Genomic DNA, 25,399 nt, shown 5'->3' with positions numbered 1-25,399 from the left:
GTCAACTAGGGCCACACCCAACAAACTTCTCCAGTTTCGCGCTCTAAGTTGGGTGAGGTCACTTCCCACTTGTGCGCTCCATCTGATCCGCGGTCTTCCTGTATTGCACTGTCCTATGGGTGTGCATTCGAAGACTTTCCGGGCAGGAGCATTGGTTTTCATGTGCTCTACGTGCCCCAGCCATCTTAGTCGTTTGACTTTTATCCTTCGGGCTAAGTCTACGTCACTGTACAGCCCGTAAAGCTCGTCGTTACATCTTCTCCTCAACTCCTCTCCGATGCATACTGGACTGTAGATCGCACGAAGAACTTTTCTCTCGAAACGACCCAAGGTGCTTTCATCCACTTTTGTCATAGTCCATGATTCTGCACCGTATAGCAGGACGGGGATGATAAAGGTCCTATATAGTGACACTTTGGTCCCTCGAGAGGACTTTACCACTCAATTGCTTTCTTAGTCCAAAGAAACAGCGGTTAGCAAGAGTTATTCTTCGTTTGATCTCAGCGCTGGTGTTGTTTTCTGCGTTTACAGCGGAGCCTAGGTAGACGAAGTCCTTGACCACCTCAAAGTTAGTGCTGTAGGTCTTTTCTTGACGAAAGCATGTACTTTGTTTTGGCCTCATTAACAGTTTAACCCATTTTTGCCGCCTCTACCTCAATACTCATAAAAGCCCCATTGACATCACGCTGAGTTCTTCCGATTATGTCAGTATCAGATACGGTAGTAATTGGACAGACTTTTGAAAGATAGTGCCTCTAGTGTTGATGTGTGAGCTCTGCACTATTCTTTGAAGCACTATGTTCAAAAAATCGAATGACAGCTCATCATCTTGTCTTAAACCTTTTTTGACATCGATAGGTTCTGTTAAGTTGTTTCCAACCTTTATCGAGCAGCGTGAGTTCTCCATGGTCATCCTGCACAAACGGACGAGTTTGGCAAAACTAGACATGGCTCTATACAGCTCGTCCCTGTAGATGCTGTCATATGCAGCCTTGAAACCGATGAAAAGATGGTTTGGTGTTCTTGGTTTTTTTTTCAGAATCTGCCATAATGTGAATATTTGATCGACTGTGAACTTTCCTGGTCTAAAACCACACTGATAAGGACCTATCAGGTTGTTGACGATGGGGTTTAGACGTTCACATATTACGGCAGAGAAGATTTTACAGGCGATGTTAAGTAGACTGATTCCTCTATTGTTGGTGTAGTTTAAAGGGTCTCCTTTTTTCAGGATCGGGTAAACAATACTTCCATTCATCGGGCATGCTTTCTTCCGACCATATCTTACAGATAAGTTGGTGCATGCTCCTAACCAACTTATCTCCAGCTGCTTTAAAGAGCTCGGCATTCAAGCCATCCGCTCCAGCGGCTTTATTAGACTTCAGCTTAGATATGGCAATCTTTACTTCGTCTAAATCGGGAGGACGGGATTGTTGGCTTTGTTCTTATGTCCGCCGTACCCGTATTGACATTGAATTTTGCATATTCAAAGTTAAGTACAAAATCTTCATAAGCTAATGTCACAGTAACCAATAGATGTCACCCTCACAGAGTCCCCCGATGACAGTTGATAGTACTATGTGATTAATGTCCATTCTTAGAGGGAAAAAGTTTTCCTAAATACCAACTGTTTTCTCCGAATCGGGGCTTTGTATAACAGTAACTTTATTAATCACAGATTCTCCCCTAATATGGAACAAAAGGAAGCTTGAACCTGAACATTACCCACATTTGCTCTTTAAACTAAAATCTGATCACATTTGATTTTCTCACGCAAGTCATCAAACTGTGCAATATGGTTAAGACTTTAAAGTAGGTAATGCAGAAAAAAGTACATACAACAAATTCTCCTCCTACCTTTGGTCAATTTTACAAATTGGCAGGGTTTTTCATATACGAAACATTGCTTCTAGTAGCTTCTGTTGCGGCAAATGTAATTTGCATAAACCCTCAATACACATGATGGCACATAAGCCAATGCACTTTTGGTCACAGAGGCACATATCAGCCATACCAAAAACACACTCTCTGCTGAAACTCAACTAAAGCTGAAGCTGAAGCTGATGTGTGCACCTTTTACGAATATACTACATATGAACTTTCCAATTAAACTGCAACATTTTATGCGGAGAGATATTCTACCAGCAGCAGTAACAGCTGCTGCTCCTATACTTCTATATAGCTGCCTTTTCTACTTGGACATGCAGATAAGATGGGCGCAAAACATTGAACAGGGCCAAATTGCGTTAACATGGCTCTGGCTCCTCTAGAAAAGACCTCTATATACCTTCCAATATAGAAGAGGGAGGTAACCTAGGAGAAAATGGAAAAATACGACGAAAGCAGATGATATGATCATACCATCGCTCGGTACCATGGACATGGGAAATGACTTTGCCACACATGGAAACTCTGGTGGCACAATTGACATCACAAATAACATATATCTGCGTCTCCGTATCTAATGGTAGGAAATGGCCAAGCGAATGAGTAAACCTTCAAATGCGGGTCATAAGCAACATAGACAAAGTTAGTGGTATCATATAAATGCAGTTTGCAATCGAAGCACCTGTACTCTACTCTACTGTCTCGCGAGGGCAATCAAGAAACAAACGAAAAGAGTGTGGTGCCGAGCCTTTAGTGTTTCGTAGTTCAGAGCTCAGCTTAGCTCAGCCGGCTGTCGGCGCGGCGGTGGCGTCTCATCGACAATGCTTAACTTAACAAGGCGAAACCATCTATCTTAAGTCCAGTGCACTCTATCAGAAAACAAGAAGCGACAAGATATGCTATGCTTATACGAGCCTCATCATCAGCCCCCATTCATGTCTATATCTTACCTACCTATAATGGGTAACATCAAGTCTTGGCAAATCGGATCGCTAAGCAGACGCAAATGTCTAATTTATGCATTTATTCATTGATTGTCATGTTGGGGATTAAAGGAGGCCATTTAATTGACTTTTCACTTAATAAATGGATTCTCTAAGGGGTCTAATTACATGGCATGTCGAGTTGCTATGGCTATAGCTGGTGGCAATGGCAAGCCAAAGAGACAGGTTCTTTTTGCTTTTCTTTTTTCAATATTACCAACTTGTTGACGTGCTAATAAGCGGAACACCTCTCTCAGTATCGGACTTGTAATTATGTATGTTTCAAGATACGAATGTCACACTCACTTTATAAATGTTCCATGATTGAGTGTGGGAAGCAAACATGATTGTACAATTATAATATGGAGGTGTTTGAAGTTGGAATAAAATGCAGGTGAAAATAAGGAAGATAATTTATGACATCTGCAACAATTAAGTCTTTGGAAGCTCTTGACCACCATAAACCTTATTCTCTTCCATCGCGTCGCAATCCTCAAAAACGCGCCGCTGACACCAAGTTTTGATTATCCAATTATATCAATATTATAGGCCGATAATATGAGCAAGTAATCAAACAGACGTTTTGAAGATTGGGCCTTAAGTGTTGCCGATTAAGTTTTCCACAATTTTTTCGAGAGCGATGTTTAAGAAGTCTAAGATCTAAAACCTTTTGTTGGTATAAAAAGAAACGGCCATGATAAAGCAGCGTGCATTCTCCATCGTCATTCTGCGCAAACGGACAAGTTTGTCAGGGGGTTTTCAAAACTAGACATAAGGCAGGTTTAGACAACATAAAGGACTTAATTTGCAGTCAAAAGCCTTCTTTGAACGTAAATTTAGGCCAGGGCAACTAGTTAGTTTTGCAAGTGTCATGAAATGCAAATTCAGAACTTTACTTCTCAAACTTCTACTTTAAGTTCATAGTACAAAAAGTACCAACAAAAGTATTGTCTACAAAACACTATTCCGGCAAGCTACAAGTCCACCACGATTTTTATTTTGTATTGTAAAAAAATATTAGTTATTTCTTTTCCAAATTGACAAGGAACCCTTTTACAGAAAGTATTAAATGAAATAGAAAATAAATAAATAATAGAGTAATAAAGTTCAGCTTTGAGTTGAATGAAAAAAACATGATCAACTGTTATTTTGAAAGAAGTAGACTTGATTTAATGGTCAGGGAGATTTTTCTAGGCTAACTTTCCAGTCAACTTTCCAATGAATTTGCCTTAATTGGAATGTAATTTTTTGGAAGCTAGCCAATCAGATACTAGAAACTTGTTAAACTTTTAAGTCCCTTATGTCGTCTGCTGTATAAAGCTCTTCCCTATATACGTTGTCATACCCGTCTTTGAAATCGATGAGAACATAAATGGTGGTTATCGATTTGGAATTCCTGGGTTTTTCCCAAGGTCTACCACGTATTGTTAATATTTGGTCAATGGTGGAATTTACTATTCTGAAGACACACTTATATGGACCTATCAAGTAAGTGACAATCGGTTTTAGACGTTCACATAATTAAAAGTGCAAATAAGTCGGGGTTAAGTGTCACTCCTTGTATAGTTGAAAACCACTCAGACAATTTCGTATCTCCATTAGTATTTCAAAAAACTTGGCCTATCCAAGACCGTACAGCTTTTGAATAAATCATCCCAGTTGATGGAGTCGAATGCTGCTTTAAAATCTACAAAGAGGACATACAGTTTTCATGTCTGTGATCAATAGTAGAGTAAGCCAATCTGAAGACCGCTTTCACCTTTTAAGCCGAATATGCAGTTTTGATGTGAACATTTTATAGGAGGCATTTAGAAGGAAATACTTTGTAGTTCGCATGATTCATTGCACAACATTAATTGTGAACTAAGAGCACCAAAGCTCTGCTCGTTGTTTTTGATAAGACTGTTCGGTCCATACTTGTATAATTCAACAGATATCCATCCAAGGGCTTCACCATCCTTGAGTCCGTTGACGATAAGAGAAACCTCTTAAGGGGACAAAATGGTGCTTGGAGGTTTTTCCACAAATTGTATTGCAGACTGCCTAATCAAGTTTATGTAATAATCAGAACGGCAAAAAGACTTGACTATGAAAATAAACATGGTTCTTTAACATCTGGCAAAAAATTATGGAAAAACCTGAGTAAAATCGGTATTGGCAAACAATCTAAAAAGCTTGTTGGTGACGTCGATTGTGATGCACTCAACAAAAAGTTTACGTTCATGCCCTTAAACGTTGCATCACCCGTTCATTTCCTTCTTGAGAAGGAACCAACTGCTATCAACAGCTCTTTGAGAAATAATATCGATTAAATCTAATGCTACTGGCCTGGTTTTATCCGGCTCCCCATCCGTGGAGTTATACTTAGGATCTGGCACTCCAGGTTGGGGGTTGTGCCGTCGGGGTGACTTCCTGGCCACGTAAAAGCTTTTATAGTTGCGAAGCACCAACAAGTCTCGGATACGGACGGATTTACTGTGGACAACCAACGCAAACGAATAAACGACAAAGAACTTCGGATATGCACGTGGAATGTTAGGTCCCTTAACAGACCGCGGCCGAAGAATTAGCGGAGGCCCTAGACCGCTATAAAACAGATATTACCACCATCCAGAAAATACGATGGGATGGGCCGGGCAAAAAGAGGATGAAAAACTGCGATATTTACTATGGTGACTGCTACCACGAAAACCAACAGCGCTTATTTGGATGAGGCTTCGTCATTCGAGCCAGATTATCCAACAAGTCTTGAGCTATAGGCACATCAATGAGCGCCTCATGACCATACGCATCAAGGCTAAATTCGGCAACATTAGCCTGATATGCGCGCACGCCCCCACAGAAGAGAAAGACGACAACACCAAAGATATGTCCCTCAAGCTCTTAGACAAAACATATGAGCAGTGCCCTAGCTACGATATTAAAAGAGTCCTACCTACTACTACCTCGTTGTAGCCAAGGTAGCACTTCGGATTTCCAGACCCAAGGCAAAACAGGGAGGTGCTGGGAGAAGGTCCAACGTCGAACGGCTACAAGCGCAAAAAATCGCCAAAGCCTTTTCCGACCGAGTTACAAGTAACCTCTCTCGAAGTTCTCTGCCGCCAACACAATGTATCGAAAACCAGTGGCGACATAGCCAAGATGCAATCAGAGAAGCTGCCTCTGATGTGATGGGTTTCAAACAGCCACCAACAAGGAACCCATGGTTTGATGAGGAATGTCGGAAGGCAAATGCAGCCAAACAACAGGCACGCAAAGCGGCGCTGCATAAAAGGACGAGAGCTGCTCATGAGCAGAAGAGGCGAGAGGAACGCCGACTTCACAGAAGGAAAAAGAAAAAAATGTTGAGAGGTATAAAAGCAGGAATGAAGCTCGAAAGTTTTATGAACAGGTGAAACGAAATTCACAGGTACATAAACCTATAACCGAAAGCTGCAAAGGCGAAAGTGGAAAAATCATAGTGGAACCGCAGTCAATGCTGAGGATATGGAAGGACAACTGCTGCAGACTGTATAACGGCGACGACGAACTGAATTTCGCTGTCAGGCAGGATGATCCATTCAACATAGACGACGAAAGCCAACTATCCCGTCCTCCCGAATTAGACGAACTAAAGATTGCCATATCTAAGCTGAAGTCTAATAAAGCCGCTGGAGCGGATGGCTTGAAAGCCGAGCTCTTTAAAGCAGCTGGAGAAAAGTTGGTTAGGAGCATGCACCAACTTATCTGTAAGATATGGACGGAAGAAAGCATGCCCTATGAATGGAACCTCAGTATTGTTTGCCCGATCCTGAAAAAAAGAAGACCATCTAAACTGCACCAACTATAGAGTGGAAAGTGACCTCACCCAACCTGAAGCGCGAAACTGGAGACATCTAGCTAGGGACCGAGCTAGATCGAGAAGTTTGTTGGGTGAGGCCCTAGTTCACACAGGACTGTAGCGCCATCTTAAGTAAGTAAGTAAGTACTAGCCTGGACCAAATGGACGCTAAGTTCTTGAGACTACTGCTTACATATATTCTGCGCTATATAACCTACATATTAAACAGCATATTGACTACTTACGAGTTTCCTTTAGAATGAAAGATTATTCCCATACCCAAAAAGCCAACAGGTACTGCTGCAGAATTTTGCCCGATTGCCATTCTTCCGATTCGAAAGTGTCTGAAAAAACTCTTCTGGGATAGATCCAAAAATATCTTACAATCAACAACCTGTTAAGTACCTGTCAGCCTGGTTTTCGACATAAGCGCAGCAGCAAATCCGCCTTAGTTTTTGTAACTAATGAAATAAGAATGGCAATGGACAGTGATCATGTAACACTGTTAGATTATTCAAAAGCTATTGATACTGTTCAATTCTTTGTGGAAAGGTGAGAGTTAACTTTGAGTTTTCTTTAGAGGTCTGTAAGCTTATTCTTCGGTTATAAATCTTTCATATAGGTTATAAAATAATCTTAAATATACATATACAATAAAAAAAATCATTTAAAAACTATTTACTACTTAATCCTGTTCTACTTTAACACTTAATTAGCCTTAAATAATATTTGTCTTTAAAGGTAGCTGTAAAAATTCTTACATTTCGGGACGTTAAAGATGAATACATCATCAAAAATATGCGCCGAGAGGCAAAAATCCTGTCAAAAGTTTCCCATCCCAATATAATATATCTTTTTGAGACCATCACTGTAAGTAAAGATTGTTTTGTTTTAAATTCATCAACTTTAAAAAAAGTTCTCTTTTTCTAAAAATAAAAACTAGACAACCAAACGATACTACATAATCACGGAACTGGTTAATGGTGGCGATCTATGTACCTTCATCATGTCCCAACGCAACGGAAAACTCGAAGAGAAGCAGACACGTCCATTAGCCCGACAGATTATTTCCGCTGTATCCCATTTGCATGAACGTGGAATTGTCCACAGGTAAGCTATGTCTATATTGTTCCTATAGCTAAAGGAATTTTCGGTCACCCATTAATCCTTGTTCTTCTTTTCCATCCGAACAAAACAAAAATCCTCACAGGGATCTGAAAATGGAAAACATTCTGCTAGACAATACAAAAGAAACTGTCAAATTAGTCGGTTCGTATATGCAAATCCTTTCTATTCCATATCCTATCCATCTCATCCGCAATGGAAGAACCTATGTATATTTGTATGTTCTTTTTTTTTGGTTATGGTTTTAGACTTTGGTCTAAGCAACTATCGTCGTGGTGATGGGGAACTCCTTCATACACATTGTGGTTCACCAGAGTATGCAGCACCGGAACTTTACATCAGTGGTCAGCAATATGGTCCAGAAGTGGACATCTGGAGCCTGTATGTATCAACCTACTAGCAACAAATTTCAATCTTTTCCTTTTCCAACCAAATTCAACCAACAAATTATCTTTAACCTCTCCCTTTACTTTGTACAATGTACATACCTCTATATATATGTAGCTCTTTATCCCTTTTTAGCGGTGTCATATTCTATGGTATGCTTGTGGGTAAACTACCCTTTCAATCGTGGCACAAGCCTGGTCTTACACCGGATGCAAAGCGAAAACAACTAATCCGGGAGACAAAAATTGGATTAACTAACCGCCACCAAAAGAATCTAATGGACGTATCCTTGTGTAAGTTTCTTTTTTTATTTGGACTTAGTTTGCTTTCGGTGCCGCAATGAAAGGATTTTATCACCACTCTACCTTCCCTTGTTCCTTTCTACAAAACGATATCGTCGTATCTGTGTACAATTTTCATCGTTCGTATCGTTACGACTTGTTACAGTGTTTCGAAATTTGATTGAGAGAATGCTATGCACGAATCCTGCGGACAGAATTACAATGCTAAATCTACAAGCTCATGCCTGGATCTATGGTCGGTTTTGTCGGGAATATCCTCAGGTGGACGGTACTTGGAAGAGAATGGTTTGTATGATATCTACCTATATATACTTTAACCTACCTATGTAGGGATACTTGTAGAATCTGTGGAGACGTATTTACTTAGATCCTTGAGTTTCTTTTTTTTATTGTTCGTCTAGGCTGTGACACAAATAGCAAAAATTTGCGATTTACCTCCGTCTGATATTTGTCGAACAATCGAAACGAGACGATATTCACCGTTAGCTGGTATATACAACATTTGCAAACTCCATGAATTGCAAAGGAAAATTGAATCGGAGACTCTCAGGGATAAAGCTAAGGAAGCTCAGGTAAGGATAATGATTTTAGAATTAAATCTACAGTGGGTTTGTGTCCAGAGGCCAAAGTTGAAGTCGGTTTAATTGATTTTAAAATATTTTGTGTGCCTTACATTAAGGTTGATAGCATTTGATGGACACCAACGATTCTTTTGTGGGCTTAAAGTAGACTTAGAATAAACGATATTGTGAAAACTCTTTTTGATATCTTTAAGGAGATCGGTTTTAGTTAAGGTGCTTAAGTGTATACAAATGCAATATCAATCGCACCAATATTTGAGAACGAAATCTCTCTAAGGGCATTGCAACGGTAGCACTTGTCGATCCTGAATATCGGGCTAAATTAATTAAATTGGGTGGCGCAACAGTCCGTTGTGAACCAGGGCCTAGTGACTTACAACTCTCAACCATTCCTGTGTGCGAGTACTGTTGTCAGGAATGGGAGGGGCCTACAATTTTAGGCCGAATCCGAACGGCTAATTTGAGAAAGCATTTTTTCATGACAAGAATTACTCTTGAAGGATTTGTCAATTCCTCGCAAGAGGAAGTACCCTCGAAAATTAATTTTTTTTAAATTAAGGTGACACAGGCAGGGTTTGAACCCAAGACCCCTTGCATGACAGTCCAACGCACTAACCATCATGCCACGGGTACTACATAATAATAATATCGGGCTAAAACAAGTTTAAAAAAGAGGTTTGGATGCAACCCCCACTGATAACTTTCCATCCCGTCTATCGATTTGTCTTGCTTAAAAGTTTGTCTATATGTACTCGTATCAATTTTTACCAAATTTGCGTACTATTTTTTGTAGATCTTATTTTTTATGAAAAACGGACACTTTGATTTTTATATAAAAATTACTAAATATCGAAAACAATATTTTCTGTGAAATAAAAAAAGTTTGAAGCCAATATTTTTAATTTTTGAAAAGCTATTTTAGTCGAAAGTAAATTTTTTCCAAGTTTTAGTATTGTTTTTTTTTTAGAGTTTTATTTTTGTAGAAAAACTGTCAATTCGATTTTTTTTTCAAAGTTTTTCAAAATTTTACCGAATGTTGAAAACAATATTTTTTATAAGATAAAATTAGTTTGAAGCCAATATTTCAAATTTTTAAAAAGATATTTGAGTCGAAAATCATTTTTTACCAACTTTTGTTATTTTTGTTCTGTTTCTAATTTTTTGTAAAAAAAAACTGTCAATGCGATTTTTCTCAAAATTTTATCAGATGTCAAAAACATTATTCTTCGTTGCACCAAATTGTTTGGAGATGAAATCATATTTTTGTCGTAAAATTTTGGAGGTGACAATTTTTTTTCCAGTGTTTTTGATTTATAAAAAAAAACCGTTGAATGGATTTTTTTCAAAAAATATACTTCTTTGATATCACGTTACAATATATTATATAAAATTTAATTCAAGTCTCTAGCGTTTTTGGTTCGTAAGATATTTAGGGTTAACCAAAATGTTCAACTTTTTTTTAAACTGCTATGGTAAAAAAACACGAAATTTTCTTGAGAGATTTTTCTGCCTTATCATCTGTATAAACAAAATTTATTTGAAGCTGTTATGTCTTCTGGTTCTTGAGCTGTGGACGACGAAAAATAACGTTGCGAATGTACAGACCTATGAACGTACGGACGTACGAACGTATGTACGCACACACGGACGCACAGACATCTTTCTTAAAACCTTTTATTTCAACTCTAGGGACCTTGAAACGTCGATAAATGTCAAAATTTCAATTTGACAAATCTGACCCTTTACAATAACTTCCTATGAGAAGTTAATAATATTCCATATTTAATTTTGTTTATTGAATAAATCACCTTAAATTCCACAAATTCAATCAAAACAAAACAAAAATTGAATCGGAGACTCTCAGGGATAAAGCTAAGGAAGCTCAGGTAAGGATAATGATTTTAGAATTAAATCTACAGTGGGTTTGTGTCCAGAGGCCAAAGTTGAAGTCGGTTTAATTGATTTTAAAATATTTTGTGTGCCTTACATTAAGGTTGATAGCATTTGATGGACACCAACGATTCTTTTGTGGGCTTAAAGTAGACTTAGAATAAACGATATTGTGAAAACTCTTTTTGATATCTTTAAGGAGATCGGTTTTAGTTAAGGTGCTTAAGTGTATACAAATGCAATATCAATCGCACCAATATTTGAGAACGAAATCTCTCTAAGGGCATTGCAACGGTAGCACTTGTCGATCCTGAATATCGGGCTAAATTAATTAAATTGGGTGGCGCAACAGTCCGTTGTGAACCAGGGCCTAGTGACTTACAACTCTCAACCATTCCTGTGTGCGAGTACTGTTGTCAGGAATGGGAGGGGCCTACAATTTTAGGCCGAATCCGAACGGCTAATTTGAGAAAGCATTTTTTCATGACAAGAATTACTCTTGAAGGATTTGTCAATTCCTCGCAAGAGGAAGTACCCTCGAAAATTAATTTTTTTTAAATTAAGGTGACACAGGCAGGGTTTGAACCCAAGACCCCTTGCATGACAGTCCAACGCACTAACCATCATGCCACGGGTACTACATAATAATAATATCGGGGTAAAACAAGTTTAAAAAAGAGGCTAGGATGCAACCCACACTGATAACTTCCCATCCCGTCTGTCGATTTATCTTGCTTAAAAGTTTGTCTATATGTACTCGTATCAATTTTTACCAAATTTGCGTACTATTTTTTGTAGATCTTATTTTTTATGAAAAACGGACACTTGGATTTTTATATAATAATTACTGAATATCGAAAACAATATTTTCTGTGAAATAAAAAAGTTTGAAGCCAATATTTTTAATTTTTGAAAAGCTATTTTAGTCGAAAGTAAATTTTTAACAAGTTTTAGTACTGTTTTTTTTTAGAGTTTTATTTTTGTAGAAAAACTGTCAATTCGATTTTTTTTTTCAAAATTTTACCGAATGTTGACCACAATATTTTTTGAAAGTTTTTGAAAAGATATTGGAGTCGAAAATCAATTTTTACCAACTTTGAGTAATGTTTTTTTTAGATTTTAAACTGTCAATTCGATTTTTCTCAAAATTTTATCAGGTGTCAAAAACATTATTCTTCGTTGCTCAAAATTGTTTTGGAGATGAAATCATATTTTTGTCGTAAAATTTTGGAGGTGACAAATTTTTTTTTTCAGTTTTTTTGATTTATAAAAAAACCATTGAATGGATTTTTTTTTTCAAAAAATATACTTCTTTGATATCACGTTACAATATATTATATAATATATAATTCAAGTCTCCAGCGTTTTTGGTTCACCTTTTTTTCAAACTGCTATGGTAAAAAAAAAACGAATTTTCTTGAGAGACCTTTCTGCCTTATCATCTGTATAAACAAAATTTATTTGAAGTTGTTATGTCTTCTGGTTCTTGAGCTGTGGACGACGAAAAATAACGTTGCGAAAGTACGGACCTATGAACGTACGGACGTACGAACGAACGTACACACACACGCACAGACATCTTTCTTAAAACCTTTTATTTCGACTCTAGGTACCTAGAACCTTGAAAATTTTCAATTTGACAAATCTGACCCTTTACAATAACTGCCTATGAGAAGTTAATAATATTCCATATTTAATTTTGTTTATTGAATAAATCACCTTAAATTCCACAAATTCAACCAAAACAAAACAAAATTTGTGGAAAGCTGTCAAACCAAAAGTGTCAAATCACTTGAATATTGGAAGAACAAGTCAAACGAAAAGTGTCAAATCACTGGAATATAGGAAGAACAATTTCTGCTTCGCCGCGAATTCGTTAATAAGGAAATACGCCGCGATTCGAATTTGAAATGTCGAATTGAAAACGATCCGCCGCTAACCTTATAATAAGGCCCCAGTTTCGAACCTACATAAATATTTGATCGTTTTTGTTTCATGCAGTTTCGTATCATTGTCTTTCCATCTTCCTCCATTGGAAGTGCTTAGGGTGTACGGACAAATATCATTGGGCAGGTTGAGACAACATAAGAGGCTTCATTTTCAGTCAACTTCATTCTTTGAAATTACATTTTGACCAAAGCAACTAGTTAGTTTTTTAAGTGTAATGAATTTCAAATTCAGAACTTTACTTCACAAACCTCTACTTCAAGTTCATAGTACAAAAACTACCAACATCATTATTGTCTACAAAACAGCCCTCAAGCAAGCTACAACTCCATCACGATTTGTATTTGGTATTGTAAAGAAATATTAGTTATCTCTTTTCCAAATTGACAAGGACTCTTTTCACAGAAAGCAATAATTGAAGGTATGCAGAAAATAAATGAAACATAGAGTAATAAAGTTCAGCTTTCGGTTGAATCAAAAAACATGTTCAATTGTCATTTTGACACAAGTTGACTTGACTTGATAGTTAGGGAAATTTTTCTTGACTAACTTTCCAATAAAGTTGCCTTAATTGGAAATCAATTTTTTGACAGATGGCCAGTTAGATGCTAGAAACTTGCCTTACTTTCAAGTCCCTTATGTCGTCTGAACCTGCCCATTGTTTTGGGTTATGTTGTGTTGATAGATAATCCCCATCTGTTACAGGTTACATAACCGATTGATCATCAATTGTAAACCTTCGGTATATTCTAAAAGTATGACGATGTCATCACCCGCCTTATGATTATAAATTCACGGTTAAGCTACTCATAGCTAATCCAATTCCCCTGGAATGTTCATCAGCAACATTATTTATAAATAAAGAGAATGAACGAGATCTAACTAAGCATCCTTGTTTAACTCCTGTGCTGATGCTCTGAAAAGATCACTCCATCTCAAACAGCCACCGCGCAGTGCCGAAAAAAGTCTGTTTATATGAACGGTTCAACGGATTTAAATAAAATTTTAATTCTAAGATTAGTCTTATACATATTTGGTCAAAATTCGGTTGAAAAAAAAAATTAGGAACAAAGTTATTGACATTTTTATAAAATTTTAGGGTTTTGATGTTATATTTAAATAAAAGTTTTTTTTTTAGTAAAATCTTATCTTTTTATTTTGAATAAAATATTATTATGAACTATGTATATTATTAAATTAAATAAATACACTACCCGTCAAAAATTTGAGACCACCTTCAAAAGGTTGCTTTATTTGTACCTGTCGCTTGTGTTTATGAATGAATGTAGGATTGTTTTACCTGTTTTGTTAACTTAGACCATTCATAAAAGGCGCAAGTGAAAAAAACCCCAGATATTAATCCTTTTCTGTAAATTATGAGGACATTTGTGAAAAAAAGGTAAACAAATTCAAGTATTGGGTTTTTGGCTTTTATGTGGATTTCCCATATTTTTTTATTTTTTATGACTTTTTACATTCAATTTGGAATTTTTGTATGACTGGGGTAATATTAAAGGGTACAAAAATTTAAATTTTGAATACCTTCATATTCAGGATTTTGTATATAATGCTCGGTTTAATCCAATTTAAATTTATTTGAGACTGTGATCTTCTCCTGTAAACAAAGTGCGCATCATGGGAAAAATTAAATAATTAACAATTGAAACTTGATCTGCGATTATGACCCTTATTGAAGAAGGCTATTCGCAAAGAGAAATAGCCACAAAACTAAAGATATCCAAAGGAGCAGTTCACAGGACCATACAGAGTTACTTTAGTACCGGCGGTTTTAAGGATAAACCGAGGTCAGGACGACCTAGAGTTACGACGAAAACCGAAGATCTGCATATCATCACCATAATAAAGCGTTCTGGGAAGAAAACAGCACCAGAAATATGCTCCGAGATCATTGAAATCCGGGTAGAACCATTATCTGTATCAACGATACAACGAAGGCTAAGGCATTCTGGACTTTTTGGGCGCGTTGCAGTGCGGAAACCACTTCTATGACCCCAAAACAAGATCAAACGTTTGGAATGGTCCAAAACCAGTAAGGATTGGACAGATGAAGACTTCAACAGAGTCTTATTGAGCGATGAGTCCAAGTTTGAGATATTTGGCTCAAATCACAGAGTGTATGTCAGGCGCAGTGATGAACAGAAGATTCTACCAGACTGTTTGGTCCCAACTAGAAAGCGTGGAGGCGGTTCAGTAATGGTGTGGGGATGTTTTTCCTTCTATGGAGTAGGAGATGTAACACGATTGATCGGAAGAATGGATAAAGAAGTCTATAAAACGATATTTTAAGACCACGTTTTGGTATCTGGACTCCAATTAATCGGTGAAGGGTTTGTATTCCAGCAAGACAATGACTCGAAACACACTTCAAAACTTTGCCGGGGATACCTGAAACAAAAAGAAGATGAGGAAATTCTAAAAGTAATGGTATGGCCACCGCATACTCCAGATATTAACCCCATTGAGCTCTTATGGGAAGGGCTTGACAGAAATGTCCATAATCACCACAAAACATTGGAATCTGCTCTTTGGGAAAATCTACAAAATTGCTGGAATAATATTCCACAAGAAAAAATACAAAATCTTGTAAGAAGATTGCCCAGAATTGTAAAAAAAAATATTGAATATAAAGGAGGGTTTTTTGATGAAAACTCAATTTATAGCTTTAATTGGTTTTTTAAATAAATAATTTATGTTTAGCACAAAACTAGTTTATATTTTTCTATCATTTACAACTAGACATGCTCTTCACTTTTTTCACGTATTAAATTTTTTCCTATAACTTCAGTTTAGGGGTTAAAACTCGATATTTCTCAAATTTCAGAGGTGGTCTCAAACTTTTGACCGGTAGTGTATATTAAAAACAATTAAAAAATTATGAAGTAGTAATTTTATAATGCTAAAATGAGGTTTTAGCGTCTGTGCTGATTGGAAATATATTCTTTTTTGCCTGTGCCTTAAACCTGTTATTATGGGATCTGAGGATGAGTATATGATGCATCACATCTTCATTCGTCGCAATTTGGCTGCCTACCTGCGGTAGGCTTTATAATCCTTATTTCGGCATTCAAGGGCTTCATCGGAGAGCGATCCAACAGGAAATGCACAGCTTTTATTTATTTCTTCTCCATGGATGAAAACCTTATGTATGGTTGCTGACATATTGTACCATTTATATTTCTCAACAAACAGTTCACCAGTTTCCCACATGCAAGCTGCATTTTTTTTAAATCTAATTTTTCATTCGACGTTATTACTTCAAGCAGAACAACAAACCGCCGAATTAGGGATTCAATAACTCCAGTGATTTCTCAAGTCATGGTTGGATTTACAAAAATTTTCTGAAGGTGTTGCGTCATTACTTGTCCCCGTACCTTGTTTTACAAGATCGACAATGCTACCCTGTTTTTCACGAAACTCCTGCTGAATTTTCTTCTTCTAAACATCTCTAATATGGTCTCATGGTTGGATCTACATGCTTGAAATGGCAAATTGTAGGCAACGTGGAGGATACACTCCATAAATTTTATCCGAACATGAACAGGACACATTCCCTTTTTCAAAGCTTCCCTGTTTACAGCTTAAGTTCTTATATTTGTCAGGTTATTCTTTCCTGAAGTAGTAGTTCCATATATGAAACAGAAAGATACTGCAGAAGTTTCTATTACAGATTAGGCTGTCTTTCCGTCCTGTCTTACTCTTAGCAAAAAATAAAGGACTATCTCTAACCCTTTTCTTTATTTTGTATTAAACTCGTATCATATAATCTAAAATATCATAAAACTATACCGTTTTTTGTGTGTTGTTCTCAAGAAAATTGAGTTCAAATTTGAAAAATTTTCCAGGCAGAAATAAATGGTTTCGCAAAAATCGAAATCCTCAGACATTTTTTCTGAAAATAATGGGCTTAACCAGTTCGTTCTGACATTTAATACCGAAGATATCAAACTTTTTGGTAAATACAACCGACAAAACGGAGTTTTTTTTAAATCAAAAAGTTTAAAATAAAAGCATTTTTTCTTGTTATTAAAGCTTCAGACTCGAAGGTGACTTTAACAACGTGGACACATCTGCAATCACTTCTGCACTGACATCTCTAAATGTAGAGAGTTCGCTTCGGGAGTTAATTCATTTAATGCTTACTAGCAGAATAATTAACTCAAAACTGGGCAACTCTTCTAGCAGACGATTCGTTAGTAGAGGGACACCGCAAGGTGGTGTTCTATCCCCTCTCCTCTGGAACCTAGTGGTGAATGAAATCCTGACTAGTCTGGATGCGGAGCGTTTCAGAGTGAAAGCATATGCGGACGACGTTGCTATAGCAGTTTCAGGAAAGCATCTGAATATCCTAAAAGAACTCTTACAAAATGCCTTGGACAGACTAATACTTTGGGCTGATCGGTGTGGACTGGGTGTTAACCCACACAAAACCGATCTGGTCTTATTTTCGAGGAGATACAAAATTCCATTTGTCAACCCTCCTTACATTAAAGGAATCCAATACAAATTCTCAGACGAGGCTAAATACTTAGGTCTTGTCTTGGACAAAAAACTAAATTGGAAACGCAACGTACAGGAAAGAGTCAAAAAAGCTACTGTAGCTCTTTTTTCTTGCAAAAAAGCTATTGGTAATAAATGGGGTTTACAACCCAGAATCACGCATTGGCTATACACATCGGAAATCAGACCGATTTTAACGTACGGTGTGGCAGTATGGTGGTACACCATCCCCCAACTACAATTCGACAGGAATTTCCAGATTTCTATACCTACCAGATCTTTTTGTAAGGATAGGACATTCTTGGAGGATGAGTCAATCCACTTTTACACAGATGGCTCAAAAACCAAAGAAGGGGTTGGTGGTGGTGTGTACTCTGAACGACTGAAATTAAGTCTCTCATTCCGCCTTCCCAATCATTTTAGCGTGTTCGAGGCGGAACTTTTGGCGATTAAGGAAGTCTTGTCTTGGCTCAAAGAATACGTGATATCAACATCTGATATCCGTATTTTCTCCGACAGCCAGGCCGCTATCAAATCTCTGGACTCTGTCTCTACAAACTCTATAACAGTCCATAACTGTCGATCATCTCTAATGGAGATGGCATAACAGTTTAATATTCACCTTTGCTGGGTGCCGGGCCATAGAGACATTCCAGGTAATTGTAAGGCAGATGAACTCGCCAGGAACGGTACAGTACAGCCCATCCTACCACGTTTGGCAAGTACTGGCATACCAATCGCTACTTGTAAACTGCTACTAATGCAAGACGCTGCGAGGAGGGCAGGCACCAGGTGGACCAACATCACCACGTGTCAAGCCACAAAAAACATCTGGCCAACACTGGATTTAAAACGTTTAAGGTGCTTGCTCTCTCTAAGCAGATCGCATAAAAGCTCGATAATAGGTGATATAACCGGACACTGTCTAATAGGAAAGCACGTCACGAGACTAGGCGTAGTCTCAAATGACTTTTGCAGAAGCTGTATGGACGAGGAAGAGGAAGAAACGGTTCTTCATCTTCTCTGCACATGCCCTGCTCTAGCTCGAAAACGCAAGAATTACCTAGGAGAATTCTTCTTTAACGATCTAAATCATATCAGTATAATCAGCCTCTCACGTTTCGTAAGGGACTCTAACTGGTTCCATTGAGCTTAGGAGGAAGCCTCAAGATTCATGTGGTATCACAATGGGCCATTAAACTGGCCTAAGTTTGTCCGTTTCCATCTTGGACAGCCACTATAACCTAACCTAAAGCTTCAGACTGCTCATAGAATTTATGTTTTATAAATAATCAATATTTTTTTTTAAATAATCGAAAAAAAAAACAATTAAATTATTTAAGAATCTGTATGATGATTGTACATATGTATCTGTATATTCTACCCTTTAATAAGTTTTGCACTTTTCTTTATTTTTTTTTCTAGAGACCCAAAGTTCATTATCCAAACCCAAAACCCAAACCGATCCCTAAACCACAACAAAAAGTTCAAAAAGCTCCTGAAAATGTCCCAGTTCCTATTACAGGTCCACCTATTTTAAAGACTGGAGAGGGAGACCAAATAAAACAAAATAATAAAACCCTTTGTTCGAAAGCAATCAAATCCCATAATCAAAGACCCAAATCACCTTTCACCATTGGTCCTTCTTCAACAACAACCAGGAGAGGTCGTTTTACAATGGGCATCGGAGCTGTATTAAGTAAAATGTTGCTCAAGAACAAACAACAACAAACAAATCTACCACCTAAGCAGGAAATCAGTAAAGAAAGAAAAACCATAGACAGAAAATTAAAAGGAATTCCTATGCATACAGCTGCCAGAGCTGCTGCGAGATTGGAGTAAGTTTTTTACATCATCATCTAAGAGTTCTAATTCCTACATCATATTCATTCCATTTCCAGGTTGGAGAAGAGACCCCGTTCATAAGCAATAAATACAAAAAAAAACTAATATCGAGACTTATAATAAATTAATAATACAAAACATATATTCTTAACATCTACTTAAAACATAAAACATATAAATCAACAATAAAATATGAATCATTTTGTTTCTTAATTATTAAAATCGAATTTAGCCAATTTGGCGAAAGTCGAAATTTTGGCTTTTGGTTTAGCACCATCTGTGTCAAGTTTACGTTTAGCTGAAGTTGCCACCGGTGGCGGCGAAGGAGCAGCTGCCTTACCACCACCGAGTGCCTTAAATTGCTGCATTGCTAATTTTGTAATTTCTGGTCCTGTTAAATTGGGATTTTCATTTTCGAAATTTATTTTGTTTTTGGTAAACCAAGAGAAGAAATTTGTACCAGGAGGAATCTGCAAGTATACGATGTAAGTTTTGACACTGTTAAATTGGGATCATCTCTTTGATTATAAAAAAAATATCTTAGTCCCTTAAAAAGTGATGTATTGGGAATTCATTAGTCAACGAGTGAAAAAACTTACAAATAAATAGTTTTGTTAAACAAACCTGGTTTTTGGCAACATTTTCATCGCCCGCTTGGCTGTCTGGAATGACCGAAGATTGGCTATCAGCGACATCTTTCTGTTGAGATTTTTGTTCGGCTTCTTTACGCTTCTGTTTGATTTCGGCATTTTTGGCCTTGATTTCATCACGTCTAGCTTTTTCCTCTAATTGTTTTCTCAGTTCTATTTGTTTCAATCCATAATCTATGGATTGTTCAGCAACAATGTCTGTTTCTGTTGGGAGTCTGATGGATGTTCTTTTGAAGGGATTACGCTTTTGATTACTCAATGTCATTGGTTTCTAAGAGATCCACGACAAAAATAACCATCGATAAGAATTTATAAAAAAAAAAAAAACAAAATTTAAAAATAAAAACCTACAGGAGCAAGTTTTGGAGTTGTGTTTTGAGATGAATTTTTGGCAGCTTGAACCAGAAGAAGACTGGCATTCAATGGGCTATTTTGGATTATTTCCAGGGCATCGGATTCGATCTCTCGTAATTCATTTTCTCGCTCTTTTTCCTACAAAGAAAATTCAATTAGAAAGTATGAAGAATTTTCTTCAATAAACTCTTACCGTTTCTTCCAATTGTGGCAATAGTTCGCTTAGTTTATCAGCCAAATGTATCCTACCCAATTTTGTTGCATATTTCACAGCCAATGGCAATAAAGCTGGCGATGCAATCATTTCAATTAGTTCCTTAGCACGTGCTTCCATTTCAGCTCGACAAGCAATCTTAAATTAATTTAATTTATTTATAAAACTATTAAAACAAAAAACAAATAAACTTACAGCAAACAATTTGATGGCAGTTTCTTTGATACTTTTCTCAGAATTTTCAACATTAAAATTAGAAGACCGAATCAGAAGCTCCTCGAGACCTGATCGCTCCGATTCCAAGTCACAAACTGGCATTTGCATTGGCAACTCAGTCATCATAGGTCGGGGATTTGTCATTGGATATGAACAACCTCGACACAAAACCGCTTGAATAATTTGGGATCTCTCGGAGACATCAATTAAGAAGAAGTTATTCGAAACACTTTGACTCTGAAAGAGAAAAAAGAAAACATATTTCAAATTGCACTCATTTTTATGAGATCCTTTAAAAAGGACTATTCCAGGACTCTTCACATGAGAGAGACCAACGAGCGAAGAACTAATGAATAGAATGTGATTTTAAACAATTTATAAACCTAAATTTTGTGCAAGTTAATCTTTAAGTTCTCAACACGTTCTCTCAAAGTATTAAATGTTCGCGCGCGTCTTAGCCAAGTCTTCGTTTTCCATTTGTAATGTCGAATAAAAACATTCCATGTGTTCATTCGTTGGTCGCTTTCATGTGAGCAGTCCTTAAGCTTACATGTTTCATGGTATCACAAACTGGATACCAACAATTGGTCTTCATACTGTACATCTGTACCAGACCCATTGTGTCCGACATTACTGGCGAACCACAGTCAGAGTATCCAATCCAAGTCAGTTTCCTTGCAGTCAGCAGTGGAACACGAATCTCCTTCGTGCGAACTGTCAATCCAATGGTTTGCAGAAGCAGTGCGGAAATATGCTGATCCTCACTTGCAGCTCCATTGTGATAGCAAACCATCAGACGATCCTGAAAGGCAGCCATTGCTAGAACTGGTCCGGGAATAGAAATAACTTCCCTTTGTGTTCCCATTACAGTGAAAATTCTCAAGAAACGCATATCTGTGGCAACGGCTACCAGTTTGTTTGACGCGGCCAAAGCGACTACACCTTCACAATCTGGCATTTCTACGGACCATTCCTTGTTGCCAGATGCCGCTAGGGCAATGCACACCAGCTTGGTAGATGAATCTCCAGAAAGAGCCAAAGCCGCAGAGCTCAAACTTGCCATTGTGTGATTATTGTAGTTTGTGATATGAAGGGAATGGTGGACACTGGCATCATGGAATTCCACATCAATGGAACCATCTCCATCATCTGAATGGGCCCGGACAATACCAACATTATTCCAGACGAGGTATCTATGAGAAATCGGTGTGAAGAAGCTGCTATATTCATTGAAATCTATCAATTTACCTGTGTTCAAGATCACTTGGGGTGGAACTAGGTTGAAAGGGTTGCTGCATTTTGTACACAATTCCAACTGGACGCTCAACACTAACCGAACGATGAGTTCTGGCTCGTGATTCTCTAGAGTCTCGAGATTCTTCATCGGTTTGTAAACCGTTTTTACGCATTGTATCATTTTTTAGCTTCTCCAAGGAGACACAATTGTCATCGTCTTCTTCTTCGACATCGCCATTCTGGAATTCAACTATCGAATCAAAGGATTAGTCATGATTTCTATGAACAACAAGAATAATCTTGGGTACTCACATCCATCAAGAGCATTGTCCACACTATTTTCTTCCATAGCGACATCATCTAGAAAGTCATTGGAAGCTATTTCTCCGGAGACAATTGTGCCCAACTGACCGGTGGAGTCACAGAATGCCACTTCAGTGTTGTTGCTTGGATTCCATGCGAGGGCTGTGATGCCATGACATTCACTGTTCGAAGTTTCACACTTTACAGTTGTCTTTCGTGAAAAGTTAAAGACTGAGAGTTCTCCAATTCGTGTGCCAGCTGCAATGAACTGACCATCGGCTGAGAACTCACAGCAGCTGTATTCGCTGGTGATGTTATCATCTGTGAGTGTGAACTGGGTCTCCCAGGTGCTGGTGTTGAGGACAATTACTTCCTTGCCTCTGACATAGGCTAAACAGCTGCCAGTTTGTGGTTCAAATGAGGGAGTTCCTGTAAAAAAAATCTAATTCTAATGCAACACATCGAAGGCCAAGACTAAGTCGTAGTTTACCAAAGCACTTAGCATCATCGAATGTCTTGAGCTTGGCAAGCCCAGAAATCGTCTTGATTTCTTTCTTCTCTGTCAGATTCCATATTTTTAAGCATCCATCTCCGGCTACTGATGCCAAGAGATCATTCACACCCAAGTCGATGGCTAGAATGGGTCCAGAATGTCCTTCCAGAGTGAATTCTCCTTCAGTCTTTCCCCGAAGAGTCACCTTTATGGTTGTATCTTCCGAACCAGCGGCTATAAACTAATAGAACTGCATCAATTTCATTCAACAGTCTCGAATTAAATTGAAAACCTTACATTTTTATTGACTTTCAAACATGTGACTGCAGCTGTAAAGCGCATTTCTGTGCCATCACGATCAATCTCGGGGAACGTGTAAGCCTGGACAGTGTTCAGATCCGTAGAAGCCAGAAGTCTTTTGTCGTAGTGGGCAATGCAAATCACAAATTCCCCCAAACAATTTGATGAGGGATCATCATCATCGATCCCCTTCCATTTACGAATATCACCATCAGATCCACAAGTTATGATATATCTTCAAAGGAACTCGAGATAAGAATTTGAATTCCCCAGAAACCATAAGAAGATACTTACTCTCCATTTTCGGTGTACGTGAGACTTGTATGACCATTGGTGTGGGCATAGCGCATAGAACTTCTCTGGAATGCCATTGTTTATGGATTTTGTTAACTATTTTAAAGAGTTTGTATTTTATTTGTAAAGAATTTTAATTATTTTCGTCCGTAAGTAAAACAAAGTGATTTCAAACAGAAAATGTTGGTTTGCAAATTGAAACGTCAAATTTTTCCCGCCAACGGTAACTTTTTTGTATTATTTTGTGTTGATACTTCCGACTTTAGCAACATATTTATTGTGAATGGTTCCTTTTCTTTAAGGTAAGTTATAAGACAAATTAAATATTTTAATTCTTTTTTTAAAATACGGCCTTGTTCTTTTTAAGTCAGGTATTTCCACAGAACAGCCTTTTCACATAAATATTTAAATGCTTTGATCTAAACATGAAACACAATTGTATTACAAGTTCATTAGCTTAATTACTGATATTCCTCAATTTCAAATATTTACAAATGTCAAACAATGGATGTAAGAAAAATTTCAGTGTTCTTTGGAACTAAGTTTCACAATAGAATCATTCTAAGTGACAATTAAAATCTCATCAACACATTTTTATTTGTTTAACTTCTTATTGGAAGATGTAGTTGTAGTTATTTTTTGACAGTTTAATTAATTTAGAAATGTCAAAATTGATATTATTTGATTCTATCTACAACGATTTATGTAATCGGCCTGATAGTAATCTTTTTGACGTTTCAAAGTCACTAGAATCTAAATACCTTCTTTTTGAGAGAAAACTGTTTGATCGTTATTTAAGGGATGGGTCTATCCTGGGTATTTCAGGATGTCCTTTAAAACATCAATCCTCTTTATTTCAAGACCTTCCTTGGAATGTTAGAACCTCTCTCAATATCTCCAGAGCTCCCTTTTTCAGGCCATCACTTGATATTTGAAGAGCTCCCTTGATATATCAGGACATTACCCGTGTTTTTTGGAAAACCTATCAACAGTACAATAGGCTTTGACACGAATAGTAAACACAATATCCGTAGTATGAATACTACCGACAAAAGTTAAAGTAGAATCTTACTAAGGATGGGTTTTTGACATTTATACGAGTCTCGAATGGTTTTTATGTGATTTCGTGCTCAAATGTTGGTACGATTGATGTTGAATTTGTATCTCGATGGCTGTGTTCGTTGAGTAGTTATGCATTTGGAATCATGTGTTTTCCATTGGGGAAAAAATCAATCTGTTACTGTTGATATCATTAAGTTTTGTTAATGAAAATGGCTTATTTTGCAAGAGAAAACAATAGAGAAGATATTTATGTTTTGCTATGTTTCCACCAAAGGTTAATCTCAGTTTAGAATAAATAAATCGCAACTCGATTCAGAATAAAGAATTGAGGCGAGCTTCAAGCTCGATTCAACACCAAATGTTAATGTAGTAGTATACGAAGAAACACCCTTCTTAAAGTTTTTATTTTATGTCAAATTGTTTGGTTAAAATTTTAAATCGACCGCCAAATGTCAAAAAGAAAACAGGAAAAAGGTAGAAACTAATTTAAGCTTATAAACTACATGATTAAAAAATTAAATATTCTTTAGAAACAAAAAGAAGAACTGGACGAAGGAGTCACAGTGTCATGTTTATCATCTTCTGCTGAGTCTTCGAGACTAGTATGCTCTTCAAAAAACATTCCTGTGATGAACTCATTCCCACTGGCACTGACTCGATCAATTCACGCAAAAGCTGCAGTTCTTAATTTGCACAAATTTTTAAATACAAAAATGTGGCTGCTGCCGATGGGTTTTCTTGGAAATTGTCTACTAAACTTTTTATAGAATGCCAAAAAAACACGGGTATTAATTGGAATTTCAAAACCTCTCTTGTTATTTCGAAACCTCGTTGATTTGCTGCTTTGAAATCTTAAAAAATCAGATGAAATTCCAGGGATCTCCAGACCAACCTTAATAAATACCCTCTTGAAACTTCTAGGCTTCCCTTGGAATTCCAGGACCTCTTCTGGTATCTCCAGACATTTCTTGAAATCTCGAGATAACCTACGA

At 37.2% G+C, this 25,399-nt stretch overlaps 2 protein-coding genes across 2 annotated transcripts in view; one reads left to right on the top strand and one right to left on the bottom strand.

Moving 5' to 3' along the window:
* The window catches only part of LOC129952383 (uncharacterized), a 67,855-nt gene extending 48,354 nt beyond the window's left edge, over positions 1-19,501 (top strand). Inside the window, exons 3-11 of the mRNA XM_056064938.1 lie at positions 7,432-7,560; positions 7,634-7,800; positions 7,901-7,959; positions 8,064-8,196; positions 8,338-8,495; positions 8,650-8,789; positions 8,906-9,076; positions 18,866-19,278; positions 19,342-19,501. Coding sequence (XP_055920913.1) covers positions 7,432-7,560; positions 7,634-7,800; positions 7,901-7,959; positions 8,064-8,196; positions 8,338-8,495; positions 8,650-8,789; positions 8,906-9,076; positions 18,866-19,278; positions 19,342-19,366 — 1,395 coding nt within the window. The 3' untranslated portion in view covers positions 19,367-19,501. The remainder of the gene's footprint in view (positions 1-7,431; positions 7,561-7,633; positions 7,801-7,900; positions 7,960-8,063; positions 8,197-8,337; positions 8,496-8,649; positions 8,790-8,905; positions 9,077-18,865; positions 19,279-19,341) is intronic.
* Positions 19,393-23,561, bottom strand: LOC129952382 (WD repeat and HMG-box DNA-binding protein 1). Its single transcript, XM_056064937.1, has 11 exons — positions 23,346-23,561; positions 23,049-23,286; positions 22,749-22,992; positions 22,268-22,687; positions 21,968-22,205; positions 21,270-21,912; positions 20,699-20,956; positions 20,483-20,641; positions 20,287-20,427; positions 19,910-20,206; positions 19,393-19,755 (listed from the first exon to the last, which is right to left on the bottom strand). Exons 1-11 carry the CDS (start codon positions 23,420-23,422, stop codon positions 19,495-19,497), a joined length of 2,976 nt encoding a protein of 991 aa, XP_055920912.1. The 5' UTR covers positions 23,423-23,561; the 3' UTR covers positions 19,393-19,494.
* Positions 23,562-25,399: the final 1,838 nt, after the last annotated feature.

The sequence above is a fragment of the Eupeodes corollae genome, chromosome 3 (assembly GCF_945859685.1).
Source record: "Eupeodes corollae chromosome 3, idEupCoro1.1, whole genome shotgun sequence".
In the NCBI taxonomy this organism is placed as follows: Eukaryota; Metazoa; Arthropoda; class Insecta; order Diptera; family Syrphidae; genus Eupeodes; species Eupeodes corollae.
This window is presented reverse-complemented; position numbering and strand designations above follow the sequence as displayed.

Bases quoted from the DNA above. Each gene is read 5' to 3' on its own strand.
- LOC129952382 (XM_056064937.1), bottom strand. From the start codon at position 23,422: ATGGCATTCCAGAGAAGTTCTATGCGCTATGCCCACACCAATGGTCAT. The intron at 21,913-21,967 runs GTAAATTGATAG...GATTTCTCATAG, and splicing joins CCAAGTGATCTTGAACACAG to ATACCTCGTCTGGAATAATG. The intron at 20,207-20,286 runs GTAGGTTTTTAT...TGGATCTCTTAG, and splicing joins CAACTCCAAAACTTGCTCCT to AAACCAATGACATTGAGTAA.